Here is a 27,422-nt window from a genome sequence, read left to right as displayed (position 1 = left end):
AAATTGCTGGTCAACGTTTAACCCTTATAACGTCCTAACAAAAAATATTACGATTCCAAAATTGTGCTAATGTAAAGTTCACATGTGGGAAATGTTAGTTATTAACTATTCTGTGTGACATAATTGTCTGGTTTAAGGGCATAAAAATGCACAAATTGTAACATTTTAAAAAATTTCTTCAAATTTCCGAATTGTTTTTTTTTCACAAATAAACACAAGTCACGTCGAATAAATGTTACCACCATCGTGAAGTACAATGTGTCACGAGAAAACAATCAGAATCACTGGGATCTGCTGAAGCTCCAGAGCTGTAATAAAGTGTCAGAATTGTAAAATTTAGCTTGGTCACTAAGTTCAAACTTGGCTCGGTCACTAAGGGGTTAAGCGCCTCTGTTAGACTTGGGTCCCTATGTTGGACAGACCCGACATTTTCTCTGGCCACTCCTATCTCCGGAATGTCGACCTCAGGAGATACTACTTCCTCATCTAACTGATATTTCTTAGAATCCCATAGTGTAAGTTCTGCTGGTGTAAATCCCTTTTGCAGAATTTAGGTGCCATTACATTTTTAGATCGGCTGTGCCTGCAGCTGCCTGACACCAGGCGCACTCTACAAGAAGAAGCCATCAGCAGTGGTCACCTCCTTACATCATGTGGTTGCCGGGGGAGTAAAGTCTTAACTTTCTAGAATGGAAAACCCCCAGAAATTCCCGTGACATCATCAGAAGGACTGAAGAAGCTGAGGGTCAGAGACTCCTTCAGAAACCTCCCAGACATGGCTGCACTCGCATCGCTCCTCGTCTTTCCTCTCATTATCGGCATCGGTGAGTAATTAACAATAACTTCAATATTTCATAAATTACTGCAGGCATTGTGCCCTTAACAGGGAGCTGCTATACAGGGGACTGCCTGGCTGCAGGGCGGCTGCAGGACTTGGCTCTGTGTACATGGGGTTGCTATACACTGTGTGCAGAATTATTAGGCAAGTTGTATTTTGATCCCATGATACTTTTTATACATGTTGTCCTACTCCAAGCTGTTCATTCTTGAGAGCCAACTACCAATTCAGTAAATCAGGTGATTTCATCTCTGTAATGAGGAGGGGTGTTGTCTAATGACATCAGAACCCTATAGAAGGTGCGCTTAATTATTAGGCAACTTCCTTTCCTTTGGCAAAATGGGTCAGAAGAGAAATGTGACGGCTCTGTAAAGTCCAACATTGTGAGATGTCTTGCAGAGGGAGCAGCAGTGTTGAAACTTTTGAATCGTGATCACCGAACAATCAAGCGTTTCATGGCAAATAGCCAACAGGGTCACAAGAAGCGTGTTGGGCAAAAAAGGCGCAAAATAACTGCCCATGAATTGAGGAAAATCAAGCGTGAAGCTGCCAAGATGCCATTTGCCACCAGTTGCCATATTTCAGAGCTGCAACGTTACTGGAGTAACAAAAAGCACAAGGTGTGCGATACTCAGGGACACGGCCAAGGTAAGGAAGGCTGAAAAACGACCACCTGTCATCAAGAAACATAAGATAAAACGTCAAGACTGGGCTAAGAAATATCTGAAGACTGACTTTTCACAGGTTTTATGGACTGATGAAATGAGAGTGACTCTTGATGGGCCGGATGGATGGACCAGAGGCTGGATCAGTAAAGGGCAGAGAGCTCCACTCCGACTGAGACCCAGCAAGGTGGAGGTGGGGACTGGTATGGGCCGGTATCATTAAAGATGAACTTGTGGGACCTTCTCGGGTTGAGGATGGAGTGAAGCTCAACTCCCAGACCTACTGCCAGTTTCTGGAAGACTTCTTCAAGCAGTGGTACAGGAAGAAGTCGGTATCGTTCAAGAAAAACATGATTTTCCTGCAGGACAATGCTCCATCACATGTCTCCAACTACTCCACAGCGTGGCTGGCCAGTAAAGGTCTCAAAGAAGAACAAATAATGACATGGCCCCGTGTTCACCTGATCTGAACCCCATAGAGAACCTGTGGTCCCTCATAAAATGTGAGATCTACAGGGAGGGAGAACAGTACATCTCCCAGATATTCCCATTGGCAGATTGATGGCAGAAGGGACCATGTTGCATTTACATTTGTGCCGTGTGGGGTTTGAATTGGCGCCGTCCCATCAGCCTTAGGTGCACTTGTCCCCCTGCCTTGGTTGGCGCTAGAGATGACGAATAAACTAGAGGGGAACTGAATTACACTCAAATCCTCGAATCTTATTAATACGTGCACAAATGCCGATGTTCTGTAATTTCAGTATAATGGCAGCCGCTCACTGCCACTTTTATCACCAGGAAGATTCTCACCGCTCACCTCTCTGCCCTCCGCCCCTCGTGGGAGAAGCCCGGGAATTTCAGTGCCATCATCAGTGATCAGGACCGGGCCGGTGAGGGGCGAAGGTCTGGAGATGTGAGCCGTGGGTAGAAGGATCAGATTTTTACATATTCCATTGATTACGCTCTGGGGTCTGCAGACAATCCAGAGGAGGGGGCATTAAATTTGCAGACAATTATTTCTCCACAAATCAAATTTCTCAGGAAAATTATAATTTTTAATTCTTTAATTTTATTTTTCATTTTTTAATTAGTGCCTCTTTGGTAACGAGGATGCATACCAGCGACTCACTAATCTAATTTATCCACAGGCAGGAGAAGCAGCCGGGACATCGGATCTGGCTGATCTAATCCTCCGTAACTTGTATCTATGTATTTCGACAGAGTTGGCGTTTATGGTTTCATATGTAAAAAGTTCTGATAAACTTTCACTTTCCCTCCACTGCAGCCGCAGAGTTACATAATAACAGTAGGGGGCGCTCTTCATATCACACAGCTGCCACTAAACAATACAACTATTCTACATGGGAGAGCGCCCTCTGGTGTCACAGAAGGATTCTTCTAGAATTGGCGTATAAGGCGATGAGTCTCAGCTCCAGTCCTCAAATTCCCTCAACAGATGATGATTTCAGGCTTTTCTTGATATTACACATTATAGAGTTACCAAGGCTTCAGAAATTACCACACGTTATAGAGAGAACTTGTGAGACCTGGAGCAATGTCTGATGCCTCGTTAGTCCCATCACCTGAGCAATATGAAGGCTATTGAGGACCGGAGTTGACAAGCTTTGTCCTAAGGAACTTCTCAGAGGGGGCTCCTGATGACCTCCTGAGACCAGTTGTTGGATTTTAGGACACTTGTGCCTTTTTTTTAGCTGAGACAAGTTCTTGTGATTACTTCTTTAGCTTTGCTTTAGCTTTGACTTTGATCCATGTTTCTCCAGAATGGTCTACAGATTTCTCCAAGTCTTGTTCTTGCTGACCGCCCTCTTGTTCTGTACTCGCCTCTTCTGAGCATGGTCCTGTTAAAAGGGAACTACAAGTTGTTTGCCTGGCAGCTCTAAAAATGGCAACCGTTGACATGCTTTGTGCTGACTGTTCGGCTATCAGGTCCCAGGAGAGCTGTGACTTTCACCCTGTAAACTCTGACAGGGACAGGGACCTACACAGGGGTCCTGGGTTGAGTCCTTATAGCAATTGCTGGCTGGTGGTGCAGTCTGGCAGAAAGAATGGTCAGAACTAGGAGGCACAAAATCACACGGCAGAATAGTCAGTCAATGAGCCGAGGTTAGAATCAGGAGCTTAAACGGGACCTGTATCAGCTGTCATGTTCCCTTTAAATAGAATGAAGCCCACCCAGTTGACACGGCAGGGAGCAAACACTGACAGACGATAACTCCAGTGATACCAGTTTGTACAGACCTAGTAGTCCCAGTGCCACACAAAATATGAATGTTGCTCTGCCCGGCAAAAAAACAGACAGGACGGGCAGGCACTGATGCAGATGTCACAGGACTACTTCTCCGAGGACCTATGTCTTCCAGTGTCTCCTGAATGGTCATTGCTGATGGCTGGGCCTTACTTTTGTGTCCTCTTGTAATGTTGTTTCTGTGTTTTCCAGTGGGAGATGTTGAGATTGAGACACTCAGGATTCTTGGAGCCACCGGCTCTTCTGTCCTCCTTCTAGGACTGAAGAGCGAAGTTGAATTCAAAGGAAATATGATCTACGAGCTGAGAAAATTAGGTGGCAATCCCAGCTGGTTGATGATGGACCATGGAGAACCCCAAGTACATAAGGTCTATGAAATCCGAGGGCAAGTCTTCCCAGAAAACAAGTCATTCCTGCTCACAAACCTGACTGAGAAAGACAACGGTATCTACGAGCAGAAGCTGAATCAGCGAACACTGCTCCTCATGATCCTGACTGTGATTGGTGAGTGGTCCCAGTGATGAGGGAACTGGTGAGGAGGCCAGTCCTGTAGGGTTATTACATGATTGTGGGGCAGGAGACAAGAAAGTCAGATGAGCTCCATTCAGAAATGTTGGGATCTCCAGAAGCCGTGCCCAGCCCTTCAAAGTTTACTATCATCTGACATCATCAGGGAAGGTCCCAGGTCTCTAATCGTGAGCCTTCTCATGATATGAACCATTGCCTGGTGGGATCCATTGTGATAATGGTGATGCCAGGATCTACACGTATGGGGGCACTGGACAAAGACTGTTTCACCCACATCCAGATATGGAGAACAAACATGGTGTGATTTACTCCAAGACAAGCAGATGTGGGCATTACACAGTACCCATCCCATCCCATAACAAAACACCCATCCCACCACACAGTACCCATCCCATAACACATCACCCATCACACAGTACCCACCCAGAAGCTCTGTATCCATCCTACAACAAACCATCCATCCCAGAACACATCACCCACCCCAGAACACATCACCCATCCCAGAACACATCACCCATCCCCTAACACATTAACCATCCCATCACACAGTACTCATTCCATAACAAAATACCCATCACATAGTACCCACTCAATAGCACTGTATCCGTCCTATAACACTCCATCCATCCCATAACACATCACCCACCCGACCACACAGTGCTCAACCTATAACACAGTACACATCACTTAGCACAGAACCCATCTAATAGTACAGTGCCCATCGTATAGCACAATACTCATCCCATAACATAGAGCTCATTCCATAAAACGGTACCCATTTAATAAAAAGCATCCATCCCATAACACAATACCCATCCCATAATGTGTGCAAACTGTAAAGCGCTGTGGAATATGTTAGCACTATATAAATAAAGATTATTATATAATAATAACACAGTACCCACCCAATAGTACAGTATACATCTCATAGTATAGAACCCATCCTATAGCACAATACCGATCCCATAACACAGAGTTCATCCCGTAGCACAGTGTCCATCTCAGAGTACAGTACTCGTGCCATAGTGTACTCATCCTATAGCACCATATCATCTGTGACGACACATTTTATCTTAATTATCCAGGTGTCTATTTTCAGTAATGCAGGAGGCATAGACTGTTATCTTTTATGTTGCCTCTTCTTGTAGGTTGAAATGATATTTGTAAATTGATGAATGGTTATTATTTATCTCTTATATCAGCTCCTATAGTTTATTGTATGGTTATCTTTGCAAAACAGAGAGGCAGGGTCACTGAGCAATGATGTTTGCTAATACGTTGATTACACATTATACCAGGCCATTCAGTTTGCTGGCTAGCATACATTGAAGGATAAACTATTAATAATAGTTAACCTCATCACCCCTTCCCCTTGACCTGTGGATCATGGCTAGAAGGACACCAATTGTGAACTATATAAGTGGGATATGCCTCTGTAACAGGTCATCCAGGACATCCAAGACATCCAGAGATCCAAAGAACCAGAGATTCTTTACAAAACTACAGCCGGGAGCATGCTACAGAATAGCAGCAAGATCATGGCTCCATCATGAAGGTAACAGATTTGACATTCTACAGGATGTCAGCTTAGGGGACCACGGCCCCAGCTCAAAGAATACAGATCTGCTCCATTGACCATCACTGAACCCATGGAAACGTTTGGGAAAGCCAGGATTTGGACCCACCAGTCACATGGCTCCATGAAGATGTTTGGAGAATCCAGGTTTTGACCTTCCAGTCACCTGGCCTTGTATCTGAATGGACTTTCATTTTCCTACTCTTGTCGTTACCTCCTGCAGACCGATTACCATTCTGGTCGCTCTTCTCGGAACTTGCTCCAGTTTGTCTTTTATAAAATGTGCACAGAACTGGACACAGTATTCCAGATGAGGTCTGACCAAAGAGGAGAGAAGGCAATAATGACTTCACGTGAGCTAGACTGTATGCTTCTGTTAATACATCCCTCACACTGTTGACTCATGTTCAGTCTGTGATCTATTAGTATACCTGTCTTCTTCACATGTGCTGTTGTTTAGCCCTATTCCTCCCTTTCTGTATATGCTTATGTTAAAAACCATTCTGTTAGTTGCTGCCCACTGCTCCAGTTTATTTATATATTTTTTAATCGTCTTTCTCTCTCTTCTCTAGTGTTAGCTATCCCTCCTAGCTTTGTGTCATCAGCAAATGTAATCAGTGTACCCTCAATTCCTTCATCTAAATCATTGATAAAGATGTTGAACAATTCAGGACACAGGACAGAGCCCTCTGGTACCCCACTTGAGACATTCTTCCAACTGGATGTGCAGCCATTTACGACCTATCTTTGGGTCTGATCAGTAAGCCAATTATGAATCCACCTAACATTTGCCTTGTCCATTCCATACTTATCCAGTCATTTTTTCAATAAGGATGGTGTGAGATACTTTGTCAAATGCTTTGCTGAAGTCAAGATATACTATATCTACAGCATTTCCCTGATCCACCCAGTCAGTGATTCTGTCATAGAAGGAAATTGTTAGTCTGACATGAATTATTAGTTACAAACCCATGCTGACTCTGGTTAATCACTTCATTGTTATCCAGGTACTTGCATACATGTTGTTTAACAATTTGTTCAAAGATCTTTCCTGGTATAGACGTCAGACTCACCGGCCTATAGTTCCCTGGGTCCACCTTCTTGCCCTTTTTTAAAATAGGAACAGCATTTGCTCTTCTCCAGCCTTCTGGGACTTCTCCTGTTCTCCAAGAATTTTCAAAGATTAAGGAGAGTGGTTCCAAAATTTATTCTGCTATCTCCTTCAGTACTCTGGGGTGTAATTCATCTGGACCTGGAGATTTGAATTCATTTATGTTAGCTAAGTGTTTCCTCACTATCTTTCTGTTTATAGATATCTTGGATTCTTCTATTCCTTTAATAGGACAGTGAAGATCAGTTGATGTTACCTTCTTAACATGCTTTCTTACCATTTCATCATTTTCATTCTGTAAAAATCCCATAGCATCTTTGACTTTTCTTTTACTTTTGACATATCCCCAAAATCCTTTTTTATTGCTTTTGACGTCTCTTGCAAGCCTTAATTCATTGTCAGCTTTAGCTAGTCTGATGCGTGCCCTGCAGGTTCTGCAGACAGCATTATATTCTTCTTTAGATATGCCTCCCTCTTTCCATTTGATGAACATTTCTTTCTTGCTTTTTAGCATGTGTTTAAGTTCTGTGTTCACCCATCCTGGTTTCCTTAAATGCTTCGTATTCTTCCCTCTTTTAGGAATTGTTAACGAATGTGCTTTGAGAATCTCATTTTTCAAGATTTCCCAACCTTCCTTGACATTTTTGTCCTTAAGGATATCCAGCCATTGGATCCCTCCGATTCTCTTTCTGAGTCCCTTAAAATCTGCCTTTCTGAAATCTAACCTTAAAGTCTGAGTCTTCACAGGTCTTCCTCCTCTAGGTATCCAAAATTCTAAAATAGCTTCGTCCCAGCCACTCCTCAACTATTTCCTCCCTGTTTATAAGGATTAGATCCAAGGTAGCAGATCCCCTTGTTTTCTCTCCTACCTTTTGGAAGATAAAGTGGTCCGCAAGAGAGGATAAGAATTTGCTTAACCTGTTAGATTTGCCTGAGAGAGATTCCCAACAAATGTCTGGATAGTTGAAATCTTTCATGACCACTAGGTCATATTTTTTGGAGAACTTGGCCATTTGATACATAAATAGTTCATCCATATCTTCAGCTTGCACAGGCAGCCTCTGTCTCCTGTATGCTCCTCTGTCTCCTTTATGCTCCTCTGTCTCCTGTATGCTCCTCTGTCTCATGTATGCTCCTCTGTCTCCTGTATGCTCCTGTCTCCTGTATGCTCCTCTGTCTCCTGTATGCTCCTCTGTCTCCTGTATGCTCCTCTGTCTCCTGTATGCCCCTGTGTCTCCTGTATGCTCCTCTGTCTCCTGTATGCTCCTCTGTCTCATGTATGCTCCTCTGTCTCCTGTATGCTCCTCTGTCTCCTGTATGCTCCTCTGTCTCCTGTATGCCCCTGTGTCTCCTGTATGCTCCTCTGTCTCCTGTATGCTCCTGTGTCTCCTGTGTGCTCCTCTGTCTCCTGTGTGCTCCTCTGTCTCCTGTATGCTCCTCTGTCTCCTGTATGCCTCTCTGTCTCCTGTATGCTCCTCTGTCTCCTGTATGCCTCTCTGTCTCCTGTATGCTCCTCTGTCTCCTGTATGCCTCTCTGTCTCCTGTATGCTCCTCTGTCTCCTGTATGCTCCTCTGTCTCCTGTATGCCTCTCTGTCTCCTGTATGCTCCTCTGTCTCCTGTATGCTCCTCTGTCTCCTGTATGCCTCTCTGTCTCCTGTATGCTCCTCTGTCTCCTGTATGCTCCTCTGTCTCCTGTATGCTCCTCTGTCTCCTGTATGCTCCTCTGTCTCCTGTATGCCTCTCTGTCTCCTGTATGCTCCTCTGTCTCCTGTATGCCCCTGTGTCTCCTGCATGCCCCTGTGTCTCCTGTATGCTCCTGTGTCTCCTGTATGCTCCTCTGTCTCCTGTATGCTCCTGGGTCTCCTGTATGCCTCTCTGTCTCCTGTATGCTCCTCTGTCTCCTGTATGCCTCTCTGTCTCCTGTATGCTCCTCTGTCTCCTGTATGCTCCTCTGTCTCCTGTATGCTCCTCTGTCTCCTGTATGCCTCTCTGTCTCCTGTATGCTCCTCTGTCTCCTGTATGCCCCTGTGTCTCCTGTATGCCCCTGTGTCTCCTGTATGCTCCTGTGTCTCCTGTATGCTCCTCTGTCTCCTGTATGCTCCTGTGTCTCCTGTATGCTCCTCTGTCTCCTGTATGCTCCTCTATCTCCTGTATGCTCCTCTGTCTCCTGTATGCCTCTCTGTCTCCTGTATGCCCCTGTGTCTCCTGCATGCTCCTGTGTCTCCTGTATGCTCCTGTGTCTCCTGTATGCTCCTGTGTCTCCTGTATGCTCCTCTGTCTCCTGTATGCTCCTCTATCTCCTGTATGCTCCTCTGTCTCCTGTATGGCTCTCTGTCTCCTGTATGCCCCTGTGTCTCCTGCATGCTCCTGTGTCTCCTGTATGCTCCTGTGTCTCCTGTATGCTCCTGTGTCTCCTGTATGCTCCTCTGTCTCCTGTATGCTCCTCTGTCTCCTGTATGCTCCTCTGTCTCCTGTGTCTCCTGCATGCTCCTGTTTCTGCACTATACACCTTTTATCTCTCGTCTACTCCTGTGACTGACATCATTTCTTCTCATATTCTCTCCTTAGATCCCGTGGAGAATCCGGACTTGAGAATAGCAGATACGGACAATGTGACCTGTCGTGTTTCTCTTCTGTGCGATGCGGGGACAAGCGACTCCTCTAATGTCACCTTCCTAAGAAATGCATACGAGATACAGGAGAACACGTCTAAGATCGAGAATGACCATCTCCTGGTCATTGATGGGACGGACCCCCAACATTGGGGCATCTACAAATGTAGAGCAAAGAACCTTGTTAGCCAGAAGGACTCCCAGGAGATGGAGCTCATTCCCGAGAGTAATGTCCCTAATCATATTGTTTTATTGCCTTCTGTCCTCATGATGATCAGATCTGAAGCCATCAATAGCAATGATAGACCAGGGTCTCCAGGACATGGTCCAGTCTTGGAGACTTCTTATGTCATTGCCTTGAGTTGTTGGCTCCCGATCTTCCAAATGATGTCCTCTACATTGTATCGCCCTTATGATATGTCGTCGTGTGTATAACGCCTGGCTTCCCCTTACATAGATGATCATCCATGACTTGTCTCCTCAGGAATCAGTGGAGGGTACCTGTTCTTCTGCATTGGCTGTATCGGAGGGGTCATCTACATCTGTCACCATCTCTGTCTCCTGGTTACCATTAGTAAGTAGCAGCACAATGAGCCAGAAGACTGAGAAGCGACCCTTCATATTGCAGATATTGGGCCCCTGTGTAGGAAGTGACTGTGATTGGTGTGACAATGGGTCTACTCCGGGACCTCCTGGTAAGGTATTACTAGGACAGGATTAGGGCCCGGTGGCAGTATTTGGCCGCACACAGTGAGGCTAGACAGGAGATGGGGGCATTGGTAGTGTATTGTGGGACCCTGTGGAGGGCGGATGATCCTATATGGGGGCTGCACTAAGAGGTGACCCTGTCTCTGCCTTCTGTAGTCCCGAGGGGGCAGAAGCAGCATGTAACTGAGGTGATCCTGCTGGCAGTGAGGTGTATATATATATATATATATATATATATATACTGTATATCTACCAGTATAGCCCCAGGCTGACCAGAGCATGAGCCGTTATGTCACTGACCCGTCATCTTATGTCGTAGGCCAAAAAGACACTTCTCTATCAAAACTTCTCTTTTCTGCTACGTGTATACTGGGAACCAGTATGGAGTTCAGCGCATTGTCCATTGTCTTCTTACACGGTAGGTAATTTCCTTCCGAAGGCTGAACATTAACCCCTGACATGCCACATGTCTGCTGACACTAGGACATTGGATAGATCTGCTCCCAAGGGGCAGGGCTTATCAAAAATGAGTGCAGCTTATGTAAAGAGGGGTGTGGCTTATGTAAAGAGGGGTGTGGCTTATCTAAAGAGGGGTGTGGCTTATCTAAAGAGGGCGTGGTTTATCTAAAGAGGGTGAGGCTTATCGAAAGGGGGAGTGGCTAATCTAAAGAGGGTGGAGCTTATCTAAAGGGGGATGTGGCTAATCTAAAGAGGGTGAGGCTTATCTAAAGGGGTGGGGCTTATCTAAAGGGGGATGTGGCTAATCTAAAGAGGGTGAGGCTTATCTAAAGAGGGTGAGGCTTATCTAAAGGGGATGTTGCTAATCTATAGAGGGGTGTGGCTTATCTAAGGTGGGTGTGAGTGATTTAGATAAGAGGAGTGAACTTTATCCTCTTTGTCTCCATTATGTAGTTAGCAGACATAACTGGGGTGACATTGGCTCTGGGGTTGTCGCACAAAGATCTTTATGTGACCCTACGTATTTTTTGCAGTGTTATTTAATTCCAGCAATCAGACGATTGTGATAGGGGGGATCATCGTCATCATTGTCATTCTGATGGTTCGAGCTTTATGGTTATTGATGCTTTGTGGTGAGTATACGTATATGGATTGTTCTGTCTGAATTATTCTGGGGGACAAGGTTTAGGCACTGACCGCTCTGGGACCAGGGGACGAGGTTCAGGCACTGGTAGCTCTGGGACCAGGGGACGAGGTTCAGGCACTGACCGCTCTGGGACCAGGGAATGAGGTTCAGGCAATGGCCGCATGCAGGACTGGTCACACCAAGACCAGGGAACTTCAGATACAGGATTGCCCACATCGGGACCAGGTGACGTCAGACAAAGGACTGTCCACACTGGGACCAAGGATACAGGTTCAGGACACAGCCGTACCTGGACCAGGGAACCTTAAAACTCACTAGTAGTACTCCTTACTAACTAATGACTTTACTTGTTGCTTGGTGACTCCCTAAGGGAGACAGAGTCTTTCATACAGGATGACTCCCAGCTGTTGTCATGGGTGCTGTCCACAGAGCAAGAGGAACAGAACTATTACATTTTATATATTGAATCCAAAAAGTAGGCAGTGTTTATAAAAATATACAAAGATGTTACAAAATGGACAAAGCAATAGGGTGTATACAATCACATGAGATAAAAAGGAATGACTAAAAAAAGTACTAAACCTGTGTGTCGCGGAAATGGCGCAGATTGTAAAGGAAGGAAGCATTCGTTTTTGGGGGAACAGTACAGAGCCACAGCGCATGGAGTCTTCCAGGACTGACAATGATTGCAGTTCGGTATTTGTTTTTATTAACACAAATCACATCCACATACGTCCCCTCCGGTGACTCATAACAGGGCTGGTGTTTAGAATATTGTGATCCACAACTTTCAGGACAGGATATCTTCGCCCCTGGAGGTCCCAGGCAGGAGATATTAATGTCATATTTCCTATCATGATTTTATCTTTCTATAGAACAGAAATATGGCATGGATATTGTCATCCATTTATTTGGAGGTGCTGCTGCAACCACCCAGTGATGTAAGACAATGTATAACTTTCGCCACTTTGTCATGAAGCCAGTAATATGCCTCTCATATCTATCATATCTATGCCGTTCATAAAAACCTCAATACTCATACTGTACCCTAACCAAAAGCAGTCTACTTGCCTTTCTGATCAAAGCCAGTTCCACAGGTATTGGTTATCTCCCCAGCCATAAATCTGTCATCTCGCCAAACTCCTCTGTCACATATGCCTGGTCTGCGATCCATCAGATAATCCACTATAATTACCTGTTCACAACAGGGTGGTCCCCTCTTCATAAGGGTCATATAGAGATTATAAGAGTACGTGCCCTGCCTCAAAATTCACAATGATACGTATCAGATGGCTTTATAGATTTTGTAATTATATCTATGACGGTGACTCCTGTACACACTGTCACTGCAGAGGTTCAGGACAATATCCAGCTCCGTACATGGGAGGTAGATGAGGGGTCGGGGCTCCCAGTCTGCGGAGAATGGAGACACTAGTGTAACCATTGTACAAGACTGCACCTCTGTATTACATTCTGGCAGTCTCCACTTTTATAATCCCCCTCTCTGTATATCACAGGTCTTCCCCTGCACCCGATGATTATCAGGATTATGGAGGATGCACTATTTGCAGCTGATTTGCTCCTGGTACCGGCAATTTATATACAGTACATATGCTTGTATTTGGCAGGTGAGTGCTCTGTATACTGAGGGGATACCAGGGTCTGATTGTACGTTGCGTCTACATTACATCCCTGGTGGTGGAGTCTCTGATTGTACATTGTGTCCACATTACATCCCTGGTGGTGGAGTCTCTGATTGTACATTGTGTCCACATTACATCCCTGGTGGTGGAGTCTCTGATTGTACATTGTGTCCACATTACATCCCTGGTGGTGGAGTCTCTGATTGTACGTTGTGTCCACATTACATCCCTGGTGGTGGAGTCTCTGATTGTACGTTGTGTCCACATTACATCCCTGGTGGTGGAGTCTCTGATTGTACATTGTGTCCACATTACATCCCTGGTGGTGGAGTCTCTGAATGTATATTGTGTCCACATTACATCCCTGGTGGTGGAGTCTCTGATTGTACATTGTGTCCACATTACATCCCTGGTGGTGGAGTCTCTGATTGTATATTGTGTCCACATTACATCCCTGGTGGTGGAGTCTCTGATTGTACATCGTGTCTACATTACATCCCTGGTGGTGGAGTCTCTGATTGCATATTGTGTCCACATTACATCCCTGGTGGTGGAGTCTCTGATTGTACATTGTGTCTACATTACATCCCTGGCGGTGGAGTCTCTGATTGTACATTGTGTCCACATTACATCCCTGGTGGTGGAGTCTCTGATTGTACATCGTGTCTACATTACATCCCTGGTGGTGGAGTCTCTGAATGTATATTGTGTCCACATTACATCCCTGGTGGTGGAGTCTCTGATTGTACATCGTGTCTACATTACATCCCTGGTGGTGGAGTCTCTGATTGTACATCGTGTCTACATTACATCCCTGGTGGTGGAGTCTCTGATTGTATATTGTGTCCACATTACATCCCTGGTGGTGGAGTCTCTGATTGTACATTGTGTCCACATTACATCCCTGGTGGTGGAGTCTCTGATTGTACATCGTGTCTACATTACATCCCTGGTGGTGGAGTCTCTGATTGCATATTGTGTCCACATTACATCCCTGGTGGTGGAGTCTCTGATTGTACATTGTGTCTACATTACATCCCTGGCGGTGGAGTCTCTGATTGTACATTGTGTCCACATTACATCCCTGGTGGTGGAGTCTCTGATTGTACATCGTGTCTACATTACATCCCTGGTGGTGGAGTCTCTGAATGTATATTGTGTCCACATTACATCCCTGGTGGTGGAGTCTCTGATTGTACATCGTGTCTACATTACATCCCTGGTGGTGGAGTCTCTGATTGTACATCGTGTCTACATTACATCCCTGGTGGTGGAGTCTCTGATTGTACGTTGTGTCCACATTACATCCCTGGTGGTGGAGTCTCTGATTGTACATTGTGTCCACATTACATCCCTGGTGGTGGAGTCTCTGAATGTATATTGTGTCCACATTACATCCCTGGTGGTGGAGTCTCTGATTGTACATTGTGTCCACATTACATCCCTGGTGGTGGAGTCTCTGATTGTATATTGTGTCCACATTACATCCCTGGTGGTGGAGTCTCTGATTGTACATCGTGTCTACATTACATCCCTGGTGGTGGAGTCTCTGATTGCATATTGTGTCCACATTACATCCCTGGTGGTGGAGTCTCTGATTGTACATTGTGTCTACATTACATCCCTGGCGGTGGAGTCTCTGATTGTACATTGTGTCCACATTACATCCCTGGTGGTGGAGTCTCTGATTGTACATCGTGTCTACATTACATCCCTGGTGGTGGAGTCTCTGAATGTATATTGTGTCCACATTACATCCCTGGTGGTGGAGTCTCTGATTGTACATCGTGTCTACATTACATCCCTGGTGGTGGAGTCTCTGATTGTACATCGTGTCTACATTACATCCCTGGTGGTGGAGTCTCTGATTGTATATTGTGTCCACATTACATCCCTGGTGGTGGAGTCTCTGATTGTACATTGTGTCCACATTACATCCCTGGTGGTGGAGTCTCTGATTGTACATCGTGTCTACATTACATCCCTGGAGGTGGAGTATCTGATTGTACATTGTGTCCACATTACATCCCTGGTGGTGAAGTCTCTGATTGTACATTGTGTCCACATTACATCCCTGGTGGTGGAGTCTCTGATTGTACATTGTGTCCACATTACATCCTTGGTGGTGGAGTCTCTGATTGTACATTGTGTCCACATTACATCCCTGGTGGTGGAGTCTCTGATTGTACATTGTGTCCACATTACATCCCTGGTGGTGGAGTCTCTGATTGTACCTTGTGTCCACATTACATCCCTGGTAGTGGAGTCTCTGATTGTACATCGTGTCTACATTACATCCCTGGTGGTGGAGTCTCTGAATGTATATTGTGTCCACATTACATCCCTGGTGGTGGAGTCTCTGATTGTACCTTGTGTCCACATTACATCCCTGGTGGTGGAGTCTCTGATTGTACATCGTGTCTACATTACATCCCTGGTGGTGGAGTCTCTGATTGTATATTGTGTCCACATTACATCCCTGGTGGTGGAGTCTCTGATTGTACATTGTGTCCACATTACATCCCTGGTGGTGGAGTCTCTGATTGTACATTGTGTCCACATTACATCCCTGGTGGTGGAGTCTCTGATTGTATATTGTGTCCACATTACATCCCTGGCGGTGGAGTCTCTGATTGTACATTGTGTCCACATTACATCCCCGGTGGTGGAGTCTCTGATTGTACATTGTGTCCACATTACATCCTTGGTGGTGGAGTCTCTGATTGTACATTGTGTCCACATTACATCCCTGGTGGTGGAGTCTCTGATTGTACATTGTGTCCACATTACATCCCCGGCGGTGGAGTCTCTGATTGTATATTGTGTCCACATTACATCCCTGGCGGTGGAGTCTCTGATTGTACATTGTGTCCACATTACATCCCTGGTGGTGGAGTCTCTTATTGTATATTGTGTCCACCTTACATCCCCGGTGGTGGAGTCTCTGATTGTACATTGTGTCCACATTACATCCCTGGTGGTGGAGTCTCTGATTGTACATTGTGTCCACATTACATCCCGGGGGGTGGAGTCTCTGATTGTACATTGTGTCCACATTACATCCCTGGTGGTGGAGTCTCTGATTGTACATTGTGTCCACATTACATCCCTGGTGGTGGAGTCTCTGATTGTACGTTGTGTCCACATTACATCCCTGGTGGTGGAGTCTCTGATTGTACGTTGTGTCCACATTACATCCCTGGTGGTGGAGTCTCTGATTGTACATTGTGTCCACATTACATCCCTGGTGGTGGAGTCTCTGAATGTATATTGTGTCCACATTACATCCCTGGTGGTGGAGTCTCTGATTGTACATTGTGTCCACATTACATCCCTGGTGGTGGAGTCTCTGATTGTATATTGTGTCCACATTACATCCCTGGTGGTGGAGTCTCTGATTGTACATCGTGTCTACATTACATCCCTGGTGGTGGAGTCTCTGATTGCATATTGTGTCCACATTACATCCCTGGTGGTGGAGTCTCTGATTGTACATTGTGTCTACATTACATCCCTGGCGGTGGAGTCTCTGATTGTACATTGTGTCCACATTACATCCCTGGTGGTGGAGTCTCTGATTGTACATCGTGTCTACATTACATCCCTGGTGGTGGAGTCTCTGAATGTATATTGTGTCCACATTACATCCCTGGTGGTGGAGTCTCTGATTGTACATCGTGTCTACATTACATCCCTGGTGGTGGAGTCTCTGATTGTACATCGTGTCTACATTACATCCCTGGTGGTGGAGTCTCTGATTGTATATTGTGTCCACATTACATCCCTGGTGGTGGAGTCTCTGATTGTACATTGTGTCCACATTACATCCCTGGTGGTGGAGTCTCTGATTGTACATCGTGTCTACATTACATCCCTGGTGGTGGAGTCTCTGATTGTACATCGTGTCTACATTACATCCCTGGTGGTGGAGTCTCTGATTGTACATCGTGTCTACATTACATCCCTGGTGGTGGAGTCTCTGATTGTATATTGTGTCCACATTACATCCCTGGTTTTGGAGTCTCTGATTGTACATTGTGTCCACATTACATCCTTGGTGGTGGAGTCTCTGATTGTACATTGTGTCCACATTACATCCCTGGTGGTGGAGTCTCTGATTGTACATTGTGTCCACATTACATCCCTGGTGGTGGAGTCTCTGATTGTACCTTGTGTCCACATTACATCCCTGGTAGTGGAGTCTCTGATTGTACATCGTGTCTACATTACATCCCTGGTGGTGGAGTCTCTGAATGTATATTGTGTCCACATTACATCCCTGGTGGTGGAGTCTCTGATTGTACCTTGTGTCCACATTACATCCCTGGTGGTGGAGTCTCTGATTGTACATCGTGTCTACATTACATCCCTGGTGGTGGAGTCTCTGATTGTATATTGTGTCCACATTACATCCCTGGTGGTGGAGTCTCTGATTGTACATTGTGTCCACATTACATCCCTGGTGGTGGAGTCTCTGATTGTACATTGTGTCCACATTACATCCCTGGTGGTGGAGTCTCTGATTGTATATTGTGTCCACATTACATCCCTGGCGGTGGAGTCTCTGATTGTACATTGTGTCCACATTACATCCCCGGTGGTGGAGTCTCTGATTGTACATTGTGTCCACATTACATCCTTGGTGGTGGAGTCTCTGATTGTACATTGTGTCCACATTACATCCCTGGTGGTGGAGTCTCTGATTGTACATTGTGTCCACATTACATCCCCGGCGGTGGAGTCTCTGATTGTATATTGTGTCCACATTACATCCCTGGCGGTGGAGTCTCTGATTGTACATTGTGTCCACATTACATCCCTGGTGGTGGAGTCTCTTATTGTATATTGTGTCCACCTTACATCCCCGGTGGTGGAGTCTCTGATTGTACATTGTGTCCACATTACATCCCTGGTGGTGGAGTCTCTGATTGTACATTGTGTCCACATTACATCCCGGGGGGTGGAGTCTCTGATTGTACATTGTGTCCACATTACATCCCTGGTGGTGGAGTCTCTGATTGTATATTGTGTCCACATTACATCCCTGGTGGTGGAGTCCCTGATTGTACATTGTGTCCACATTACATCCCTGGTGGTGGAGTCTCTGATTGTACCTTGTGTCCACATTACATCCCTGGTGGTGGAGTCTCTGATTGTACATTGTGTCCACATTACATCCCTGGTGGTGGAGTCTCTGATTGTACATTGTGTCCACATTACGTCCCTGGTGGTGGAGTCTCTGATTGTATATTGTGTCCACATTACATCCCTGGTGGTGGAGTCTCTGATTGTACATTTGTCTACATTACATCCCTGGCGGTGGAGTCTCTGATTGTACCTTTTGTCCACATTACATCCCTGGTGGTGGAGTCTCTGATTGTACATTGTGTCCACATTACATCCCCGGCGGTGGAGTCTCTGATTGTATATTGTGTCCACATTACATCCCTGGCGGTGGAGTCTCTGATTGTACATTGTGTCCACATTACATCCCTGGTGGTGGAGTCTCTTATTGTATATTGTGTCCACCTTACATCCCCGGTGGTGGAGTCTCTGATTGTACATTGTGTCCACATTACATCCCTGGTGGTGGAGTCTCTGATTGTACATTGTGTCCACATTACATCCCGGGGGGTGGAGTCTCTGATTGTACATTGTGTCCACATTACATCCCTGGTGGTGGAGTCTCTGATTGTATATTGTGTCCACATTACATCCCTGGTGGTGGAGTCCCTGATTGTACATTGTGTCCACATTACATCCCTGGTGGTGGAGTCTCTGATTGTACCTTGTGTCCACATTACATCCCTGGTGGTGGAGTCTCTGATTGTACATTGTGTCCACATTACATCCCGGGGGGTGGAGTCTCTGATTGTACATTGTGTCCACATTACATCCCTGGTGGTGGAGTCTCTGATTGTATATTGTGTCCACATTACATCCCTGGTGGTGGAGTCTCTGATTGTACATTTGTCTACATTACATCCCTGGCGGTGGAGTCTCTGATTGTACCTTTTGTCCACATTACATCCCTGGTGGTGGAGTCTCTGATTGTACATTGTGTCCACATTACATCCCTGGTGGTGGAGTCTGATTGTACATTTTGTCCATATTACATCCCCGGTGGTGGAGTCTCTGATTGTATATTGTGTCCACATTACATCCCCGGTGGTGGAGTCTCTGATTGTACATTGTGTCCACATTACATCCCTGGCGGTGGAGTCTCTGATTGTACATTGTGTCCACATTACATCCTTGGTGGTGGAGTCTCTGATTGTACATTGTGTCCACATTACATCCCTGGTGGTGGAGTCTCTGATTGTACATTGTGTCCACATTACATCCCTGGTGGTGGAGTCTCTGATTGTACAATGTATCCACATTACATCCCTGGTGGTGGAGTCTCTGATTGTTCATTGTGTCCACATTACATCCCTGGTGGTGGAGTATCTAATTGTACATTGTGTCCACATTACATCCCCGGTGGTGGAGTCTCTGATTGTATATTGTGTCCACATTACATCCCTGGTGGTGGAGTCTCTGATTGTACCTTGTGTCCACATTACATCCCTGGTAGTGGAGTCTCTGATTGTACATCGTGTCTACATTACATCCCTGGTGGTGGAGTCTCTGAATGTATATTGTGTCCACATTACATCCCTGGTGGTGGAGTCTCTGATTGTACCTTGTGTCCACATTACATCCCTGGTGGTGGAGTCTCTGATTGTACATCGTGTCTACATTACATCCCTGGTGGTGGAGTCTCTGATTGTATATTGTGTCCACATTACATCCCTGGTGGTGGAGTCTCTGATTGTACATTGTGTCCACATTACATCCCTGGTGGTGGAGTCTCTGATTGTACATTGTGTCCACATTACATCCCTGGTGGTGGAGTCTCTGATTGTATATTGTGTCCACATTACATCCCTGGCGGTGGAGTCTCTGATTGTACATTGTGTCCACATTACATCCCCGGTGGTGGAGTCTCTGATTGTTCATTGTGTCCACATTACATCCCTGGTGGTGGAGTCTCTGATTGTACATTGTGTCCACATTACATCCCCGGCGGTGGAGTCTCTGATTGTATATTGTGTCCACATTACATCCCTGGCGGTGGAGTCTCTGATTGTACATTGTGTCCACATTACATCCCTGGTGGTGGAGTCTCTTATTGTATATTGTGTCCACCTTACATCCCCGGTGGTGGAGTCTCTGATTGTACATTGTGTCCACATTACATCCCTGGTGGTGGAGTATCTGATTGTACCTTGTGTCCACATTACATCCCTGGTGGTGGAGTCTCTGATTGTACCTTGTGTCCACATTACATCCCTGGTGGTGGAGTCTCTGATTGTACATTGTGTCCACATTACATCCCGGGGGGTGGAGTCTCTGATTGTACATTGTGTCCACATTACATCCCTGGTGGTGGAGTCTCTGATTGTATATTGTGTCCACATTACATCCCTGGTGGTGGAGTCCCTGATTGTACATTGTGTCCACATTACATCCCTGGTGGTGGAGTCTCTGATTGTACCTTGTGTCCACATTACATCCCTGGTGGTGGAGTCTCTGATTGTACATTGTGTCCACATTACATCCCGGGGGGTGGAGTCTCTGATTGTACATTGTGTCCACATTACATCCCTGGTGGTGGAGTCTCTGATTGTATATTGTGTCCACATTACATCCCTGGTGGTGGAGTCTCTGATTGTACATTTGTCTACATTACATCCCTGGCGGTGGAGTCTCTGATTGTACCTTTTGTCCACATTACATCCCTGGTGGTGGAGTCTCTGATTGTACATTGTGTCCACATTACATCCCGGGGGGTGGAGTCTCTGATTGTACATTGTGTCCACATTACATCCCTGGTGGTGGAGTCTCTGATTGTATATTGTGTCCACATTACATCCCTGGTGGTGGAGTCTCTGATTGTACATTTGTCTACATTACATCCCTGGCGGTGGAGTCTCTGATTGTACCTTTTGTCCACATTACATCCCTGGTGGTGGAGTCTCTGATTGTACATTGTGTCCACATTACATCCCTGGTGGTGGAGTCTGATTGTACATTTTGTCCATATTACATCCCCGGTGGTGGAGTCTCTGATTGTATATTGTGTCCACATTACATCCCCGGTGGTGGAGTCTCTGATTGTACATTGTGTCCACATTACATCCCTGGCGGTGGAGTCTCTGATTGTACATTGTGTCCACATTACATCCTTGGTGGTGGAGTCTCTGATTGTACATTGTGTCCACATTACATCCCTGGTGGTGGAGTCTCTGATTGTACATTGTGTCCACATTACATCCCTGGTGGTGGAGTCTCTGATTGTACAATGTATCCACATTACATCCCTGGTGGTGGAGTCTCTGATTGTTCATTGTGTCCACATTACATCCCTGGTGGTGGAGTATCTAATTGTACATTGTGTCCACATTACATCCCCGGTGGTGGAGTCTCTGATTGTATATTGTGTCCACATTACATCCCTGGTGGTGGAGTCTCTGATTGTACATTGTGTCCACATTACATCCCTGGTGGTGGAGTCTCTGATTGTACATTGTGTCCACATTACATCCCTGGTGGTGGAGTCTCTGATTGTACAATGTGTCCACATTACATCCCTGGTGGTGGAGTCTCTGAATGTATATTGTGTCCACATTACATCCCTGGTGGTGGAGTATCTAATTGTACATTGTGTCCACATTACATCCCCGGTGGTGGAGTCTCTGATTGTATATTGTGTCCACATTACATCCCCGGTGGTGGAGTCTCTGATTGTATATTGTGTCCACATTACATCGCCAGTGGTGGAGTCTCTGATTGTACTTTGCGTTTCTTGTAGCCTCTGATCTCTGTGGCTTGAGGAATCAGCAGATACTGTGGACGCTCCTGCAGCTTGTGATTGGCTTCGTCATCCTACTTGCTGTGGTCCTGCCCCTGAGGATCCTGTGGGTGAAGTGTGAGTACAATGGAAGGATCACACATGATGAATAGATGTGTAATGTCTCATCTACAGTGAAGGGCTGGGGTGTAATACATGTCATCTATTGCTGAGATTACACATAGGTAGATTAATGTTTAGTTTGCACTGTGGCCTCTGGGTAAACAAGATTCAGTACCTGTGGAGATCACTGGCGGCTTTCATAAATTGTATTTTATCTGTGACTTGTAGAGTGTGCAGGGTCTGAGACTCTTGATGACATCACACGTAATCACCAGTGATGTCACACACATTCCTTCAGAGGTGGCCACTCTCACACCTTTGTATTTTGTCAGAATTTTGACCTCCCTTTTATCTTACTATACATTGTACAAGGGTGTAAATATGCCGAGATTATATACATGTGTGTATGGAGATACCAGGGCCTGGTGTTCGGCCACTCGGGGTTAATTGCGTATAAGAAGCATTATATAATGTGTAAGAATCCCCCGTCCCGTGTCTTATTACAGGCCGGCCAGGAGCTTCGGACCCCCACAAAGGCTCGTTTGTACTCGCTCCAGACGAAGACGAAACGGTCGACATCAATGGGGACGAAAGAAAGAATGAAGGAACTGAAAAAGAAACCCAAAGTGGAGCGGATGAGACCCCAACATGAAATACGAAACCTCTACACTCCTCAACATCGAAATTACTGCACCAAAAAGGAAAAGTGGTGGATGATGGAAATCACCGGGCAGAGACGTCACTGATCTGCAACTGCTGGGAATGGAAACTAAATGATCAAAACCGCTGGACTTTTCCAGTCCGGAGTCTGAGCCTCGTGCTGAAATCCCGGCACCTCCGGCCTCGGCTGCCATCACTGGGGTCAGTAATGGTCGTCTGAGACATTTCTTCAACATCACTAGGCCACACGTGGCTTGTACTACTGTGAGCCGCCTGCGTGGCCTAAACATGCTCCCGTGACCGCAGCGTCTCTGGACTTGTCTATCTTGGGGACATCTTTGGTCGGTGATTACACAGAAGGTCGCAGTAGTATCTCCAATCTTATCTCCATTGAACACATCGGGCACATTGGTTGGTGGTCACACAGGAGCTGCTGGCAGGGTCTCCGGACTTGTCTCCATCAGGCACATCAGGGACGTCATTGGTCGGTGATTACACAGGAGCTGCCGGTAGCGTCTCCGGACTTGTCTCCATCAGGGACATCATTGGTCGGTGATTACACAGGAGCTGCCGGCAGCAGATATTGATTATTCGTACAATCTGCTGCAGCACCGTCCTGATACGATCACTAATAACCTCAGTGATCGCAGCCAAGGCCGGAGGTGCCGGGATTTCTGCACGAGGCTCAGACTCCAGACTGAAGAAAATCCAGATGTTGCAAAAACGTAGTTTCCATTTTTCTATCATGTGCAGATCAGTAAGTTGTCTCCATCCTGTGGTTTCCATCATCCCACCACTCTTCCTTCCTGGTGATGTGATTTCTTTGTTGAGGCGTGCACGATCCATCGATCCGACTGGTTTTCTATGTGTAGATGGGTGACGGTGGACTCTCGCCATCATTGTGCAATGTATGATTCTAGATGCTCCATGGTGACGTGGATGCAGCCAATTATCCTCTGATATCAGCGTTTGTTACTTTATTTATTCTATCTATATGTCGTCTACCTGTCTGTTACCCAGGAGAGGTTATTTAGGGGCTGGGTTCCCTCCTGAACGTTGTCTGTCGCAGAGGGCCAGTGTCGGTCGCAGAGGGCTATGGTCTGTCGGAGAGGGCCATGGTCTGTCGCAGAGGTCTATGGTCTGTTGCAGTGGCCCATCATCTGTCGCAGAGGGCCATGGTCTGTCACAGAGGGCCATGGTCTGTCGCAGAGGGCCATGGTCTGTCGGAGAGGGCCATGGTCTGTCGCAGAGGTCTATGGTCTGTTGCAGTGGCCCATCGTCTGTCGCAGAGGGCCATGGTCTGTCACAGAGGGCCCATTGTCTGTCGCAGAGGGCCATGGTCTGTCACAGAGGGCCATGGTCTGTCGCAGAGGGCCATGGTCTGTCGGAGAGGGCCATGGTCTGTCGCAGAGGTCTATGGTCTGTTGCAGTGGCCCATCGTCTGTCGCAGAGGGCCATGGTCTGTCACAGAGGGCCCATTGTCTGTCGCAGAGGGCCACGGTCTGTCGCAGAGGGCCAATGTGATGAGCAAGAACAATGTTACGGAGTAGTGGATTGCAATAAAACAGTATCCACTGTCACTGTGTTCTTCACCAGGTTACAGAGGGGTGATTGCGTCTGTGACTGTCCCGGGCATTGGAGACCGACGGCCATGAGATATCATTCTATATTGGGCCAATAATATGTCTTCCCTGTACATACGTCTCTGGTTTTCTGTCTGTCTTATAATTTGGGGGTAATTATTTGGAGTATAAGATTCGCCGTGCCTTGTAGGTGATTATAATGTCTATATCATGTATAACTGATATCCGGATATTTTTTGTTCATTTTACTTCTTTAGTAAAATTTTGATATTTCCTCTATTATTCATTGTTTGTTGACTATTGCTGAATACACAGATTTAATATTGTCTTTATATCAGAGATATCAAACTCAACCACATAGAGGCCAAAAATCAAAGCTTGGAGAAAGTCGCAGCCGACCCTGATATTTATTACATGTCTACAATTGACGTTGTCTTTCCTTATCAAATAGAACAATGAACTTTTACAGATGGAAACTGTGGTGAAATATGTGTATATATATATCTATATGTGTGTAGTGACATATGTCTAGGGTTAACTGTGTGACTAGCGATAATGTAACATCTGTCCTGAAGGCAAGTCGCACCTAGGTGTTAATAGGTACTTCCTTGGGACTAGTAGAAATTGTGTCTCCATATCTCACCAGGAGGTCTAGCCACGGATCCCTTCTCCGTGGTGTCACCTATTCGTCACATGCCTGCTCTCACACGTGACTTGGGGTTGTGCCTGCAAGGGTTAATCTATCTCCCCACTCTCAGTCCAGCATTCAACCTCTGTCCTATGCTGTAATGGGAGCATAAATCACACACCGACCCAGGCCAAACACCCGCTCTTACATGGTGCCACCACTCATCGAATACACGGGTGATGAGTCCCGGAACTAACAATACTAATAAAAATATGTCTATCACACATAAGGCTCACACACCTTAGGCTATGGATTCTTTTAGAACATTCAAGGTTCAACTTGTTAAAGTTTTATACTTTAATAACAAAAGGGTCAGTGCTTACAATAAGAAAAGGTATAAAAATATGATAATAAAAAGACATGCAACTTATGCAAAACAGTATCAAAATAAACAGGAGAAAACTTACAGAAATGATCTAACTGGTAGTTGCTTTCTGCTCCCTGAGGCTAGGAAGAATGTAGATTGGATCACACCAGCTTCTCAGGCTGCCCCCATCATGTGAGCACAATTCTCTGTCTGCAGCCTAAATTTATAACTTTGGTCTGAGGTCAGGTTTCTAGACTGACCTCCCAGGTTAATATCATAATTGTGGTCTGTTTGATTGGGCACGGCCGCTCTACTAATGAATATATATTATTTTCCTCTGGAGACACTTGTGAGATGGTTCCCAGGAATAGCTAACCCTCAGGCCGCAATTAGCATCTCCCCTCCAAGCTCTAGGGGGTGTCAAATGTTAGCTTTCTTCTTGGCCCTAGCTAGACCTCCTGGTGAGATATGGAGACGCAATTTCTACTAGTCCCAAGGAAGTACCTATTAACACCTAGGTGCAACTTGCCTTCAGGACAGATGTTACATTATCACTAGTCACACATATAATCCTAGAAATATGTCACTACACACATATAGATATATATATATATATACACATATTTCACCACAGAAGCAAACTTAAAGGGGTCGTCCCATGAGTAAAGTACATTTTAATTGATAGATCTTAACATGAAATATTGGAATATGTTCTGTAAGAGCAGTAACAAGCAGAAGGCCGAATATAAATAAGTAAGAACAAAGGATAAAAAACCCGGAACAATACAGATAATAAAGAGTGATGCCAACAAGGAGCAGCTCTCCTCCTGGTGGGAGTCCAGAGGTTAAACAATTACACTTTACCGTATTACCAGCATTACGCTGCAGAACCCCCAACTTATGAGCAATTGGGAAAAAGACGCCACTGACAGCTCCGTGAGAATAATGCAACTTCTCCTTAGCCGCTGTCACGCCGCAGCGCTGCAGGTAAATGCAAACTCCACTAGATGGCAGCAGAGCAGAGAGAGGGCAGAAATCCTGCTCAGAGCAGACCAACTACCATCGGGGGGCAGCAGATTAGTCAAACAAGCCAGATCAATACCAGAGAGTAGCGTAGTACCAAGGGGAATACCAAACAGAGTCAGAGGAGCGCCAAAAGGTCAGTACCGGTCTGAAGCATAAGTACCAGGAAGAAGAAACAGATTCGGGTCAGGGCCAAAGCAGAGTCGAGTACCGGAGAATCCAAACACAGAGTGAAACAGTGTCTGGGCGGGAAGAGAGGAATGAACAGACACGGGCAAAGACAGGAAATATAACTGACACTGCCTGCAGGATGCAGCACAGAGAAATAGCAGATCTGACACCGCAACGAGGTAGAGAATGTTAACCCCTGACATTACCAGACCGGGGAAAGGAGAAACAAGACCCAAAACCTGGTCTGGATCATGACAGCAGCGAGAAAGCCATTTTTGACACCTTAAATGAAAACTAAAGGAACAAATTGAGATAACTAAGAAATTTAAGACTGAAAGAGACTTCAAAAAACCCAATCACAGAACAGCATTGAAAAATGTCAATATCCTCTAAAGGAAAGGAAACCTTGGCAATATCGTAGGGACCGCCAAGACTTTAAGGACAAAAATACTTACCAGTTCTTAGGAGATCGTCCAGAACGGGGAAGAGAAACTGATCAGTCATCAACTGAAATCAAACAATCTGACCCTGGCACCGGACATAAGACCTCTAGAGGGTGACGGAGAGGTAGGAACAAGGGTGTCATTAGAGGGGAACGATACATCGTCACCTAGGTCAGGTGTTCTAGATCCAGCATACCTCCTACAGAATCGCAACCCCTTCAACAATGAGGGGCGGACATACTACCGGTGCAGCCAGTGCAGCTGCCCCGAGGCCCGAAGGTGGAGGGGGTCCCTGCAGGCAGCGGCGTACTGCCCATAGCAGGAGAGTATGCAGCCACTATGGGGCCACTGAGTCAACGTCACAGGTGGGAATGAGAGGGGCCCAGTGTCACACACCATTGGGCCCAGGGCCGGACTGGGACTGAAAATCAGCCCTGGCACACAAACCAAAGCAGCCCACATGCAAATCATTTTTTGGCTGTAGGGACCACCAGACTGTATGTGGAGGATATTACTTTGGGTGCCATTATACTGT

At 45.9% G+C, this 27,422-nt stretch overlaps 1 protein-coding gene across 2 annotated transcripts; it reads left to right on the top strand.

Moving 5' to 3' along the window:
- The first annotated feature begins 480 nt into the window (after nucleotides 1-480).
- On the top strand, nucleotides 481-24,534 carry LOC138657329 (uncharacterized). Of its 2 annotated transcripts, XM_069745063.1 has the most exons (9): nucleotides 481-824; nucleotides 3,962-4,273; nucleotides 9,554-9,823; nucleotides 10,082-10,171; nucleotides 10,625-10,723; nucleotides 11,298-11,396; nucleotides 12,928-13,038; nucleotides 21,911-22,027; nucleotides 22,519-24,534. In XM_069745063.1, exons 1-9 carry the CDS (start codon nucleotides 776-778, stop codon nucleotides 22,662-22,664), a joined length of 1,293 nt encoding a protein of 430 aa, XP_069601164.1. In that variant the 5' UTR covers nucleotides 481-775; the 3' UTR covers nucleotides 22,665-24,534. The 2 variants fall into 2 exon arrangements, with proteins under 2 accessions (XP_069601164.1, XP_069601165.1); XM_069745064.1 differs by lacking the exon at nucleotides 21,911-22,027.
- Nucleotides 24,535-27,422: the final 2,888 nt, after the last annotated feature.

This window comes from Ranitomeya imitator, chromosome 1, assembly GCF_032444005.1.
Source record: "Ranitomeya imitator isolate aRanImi1 chromosome 1, aRanImi1.pri, whole genome shotgun sequence".
In the NCBI taxonomy this organism is placed as follows: Eukaryota; Metazoa; Chordata; class Amphibia; order Anura; family Dendrobatidae; genus Ranitomeya; species Ranitomeya imitator.
This window is presented reverse-complemented; position numbering and strand designations above follow the sequence as displayed.

Excerpts from the sequence above, each read along its gene's own strand:
- LOC138657329 (XM_069745063.1), top strand. The coding sequence starts at position 776 with ATGGCTGCACTCGCATCGCTCCTCGTCTTTCCTCTCATTATCGGCATC. Across the intron at positions 9,824-10,081 it reads GATGGAGCTCATTCCCGAGA|GAATCAGTGGAGGGTACCTG; the intron begins GTAATGTCCCTA and ends TTGTCTCCTCAG. Across the intron at positions 22,028-22,518 it reads GAGGATCCTGTGGGTGAAGT|GCCGGCCAGGAGCTTCGGAC; the intron begins GTGAGTACAATG and ends GTCTTATTACAG.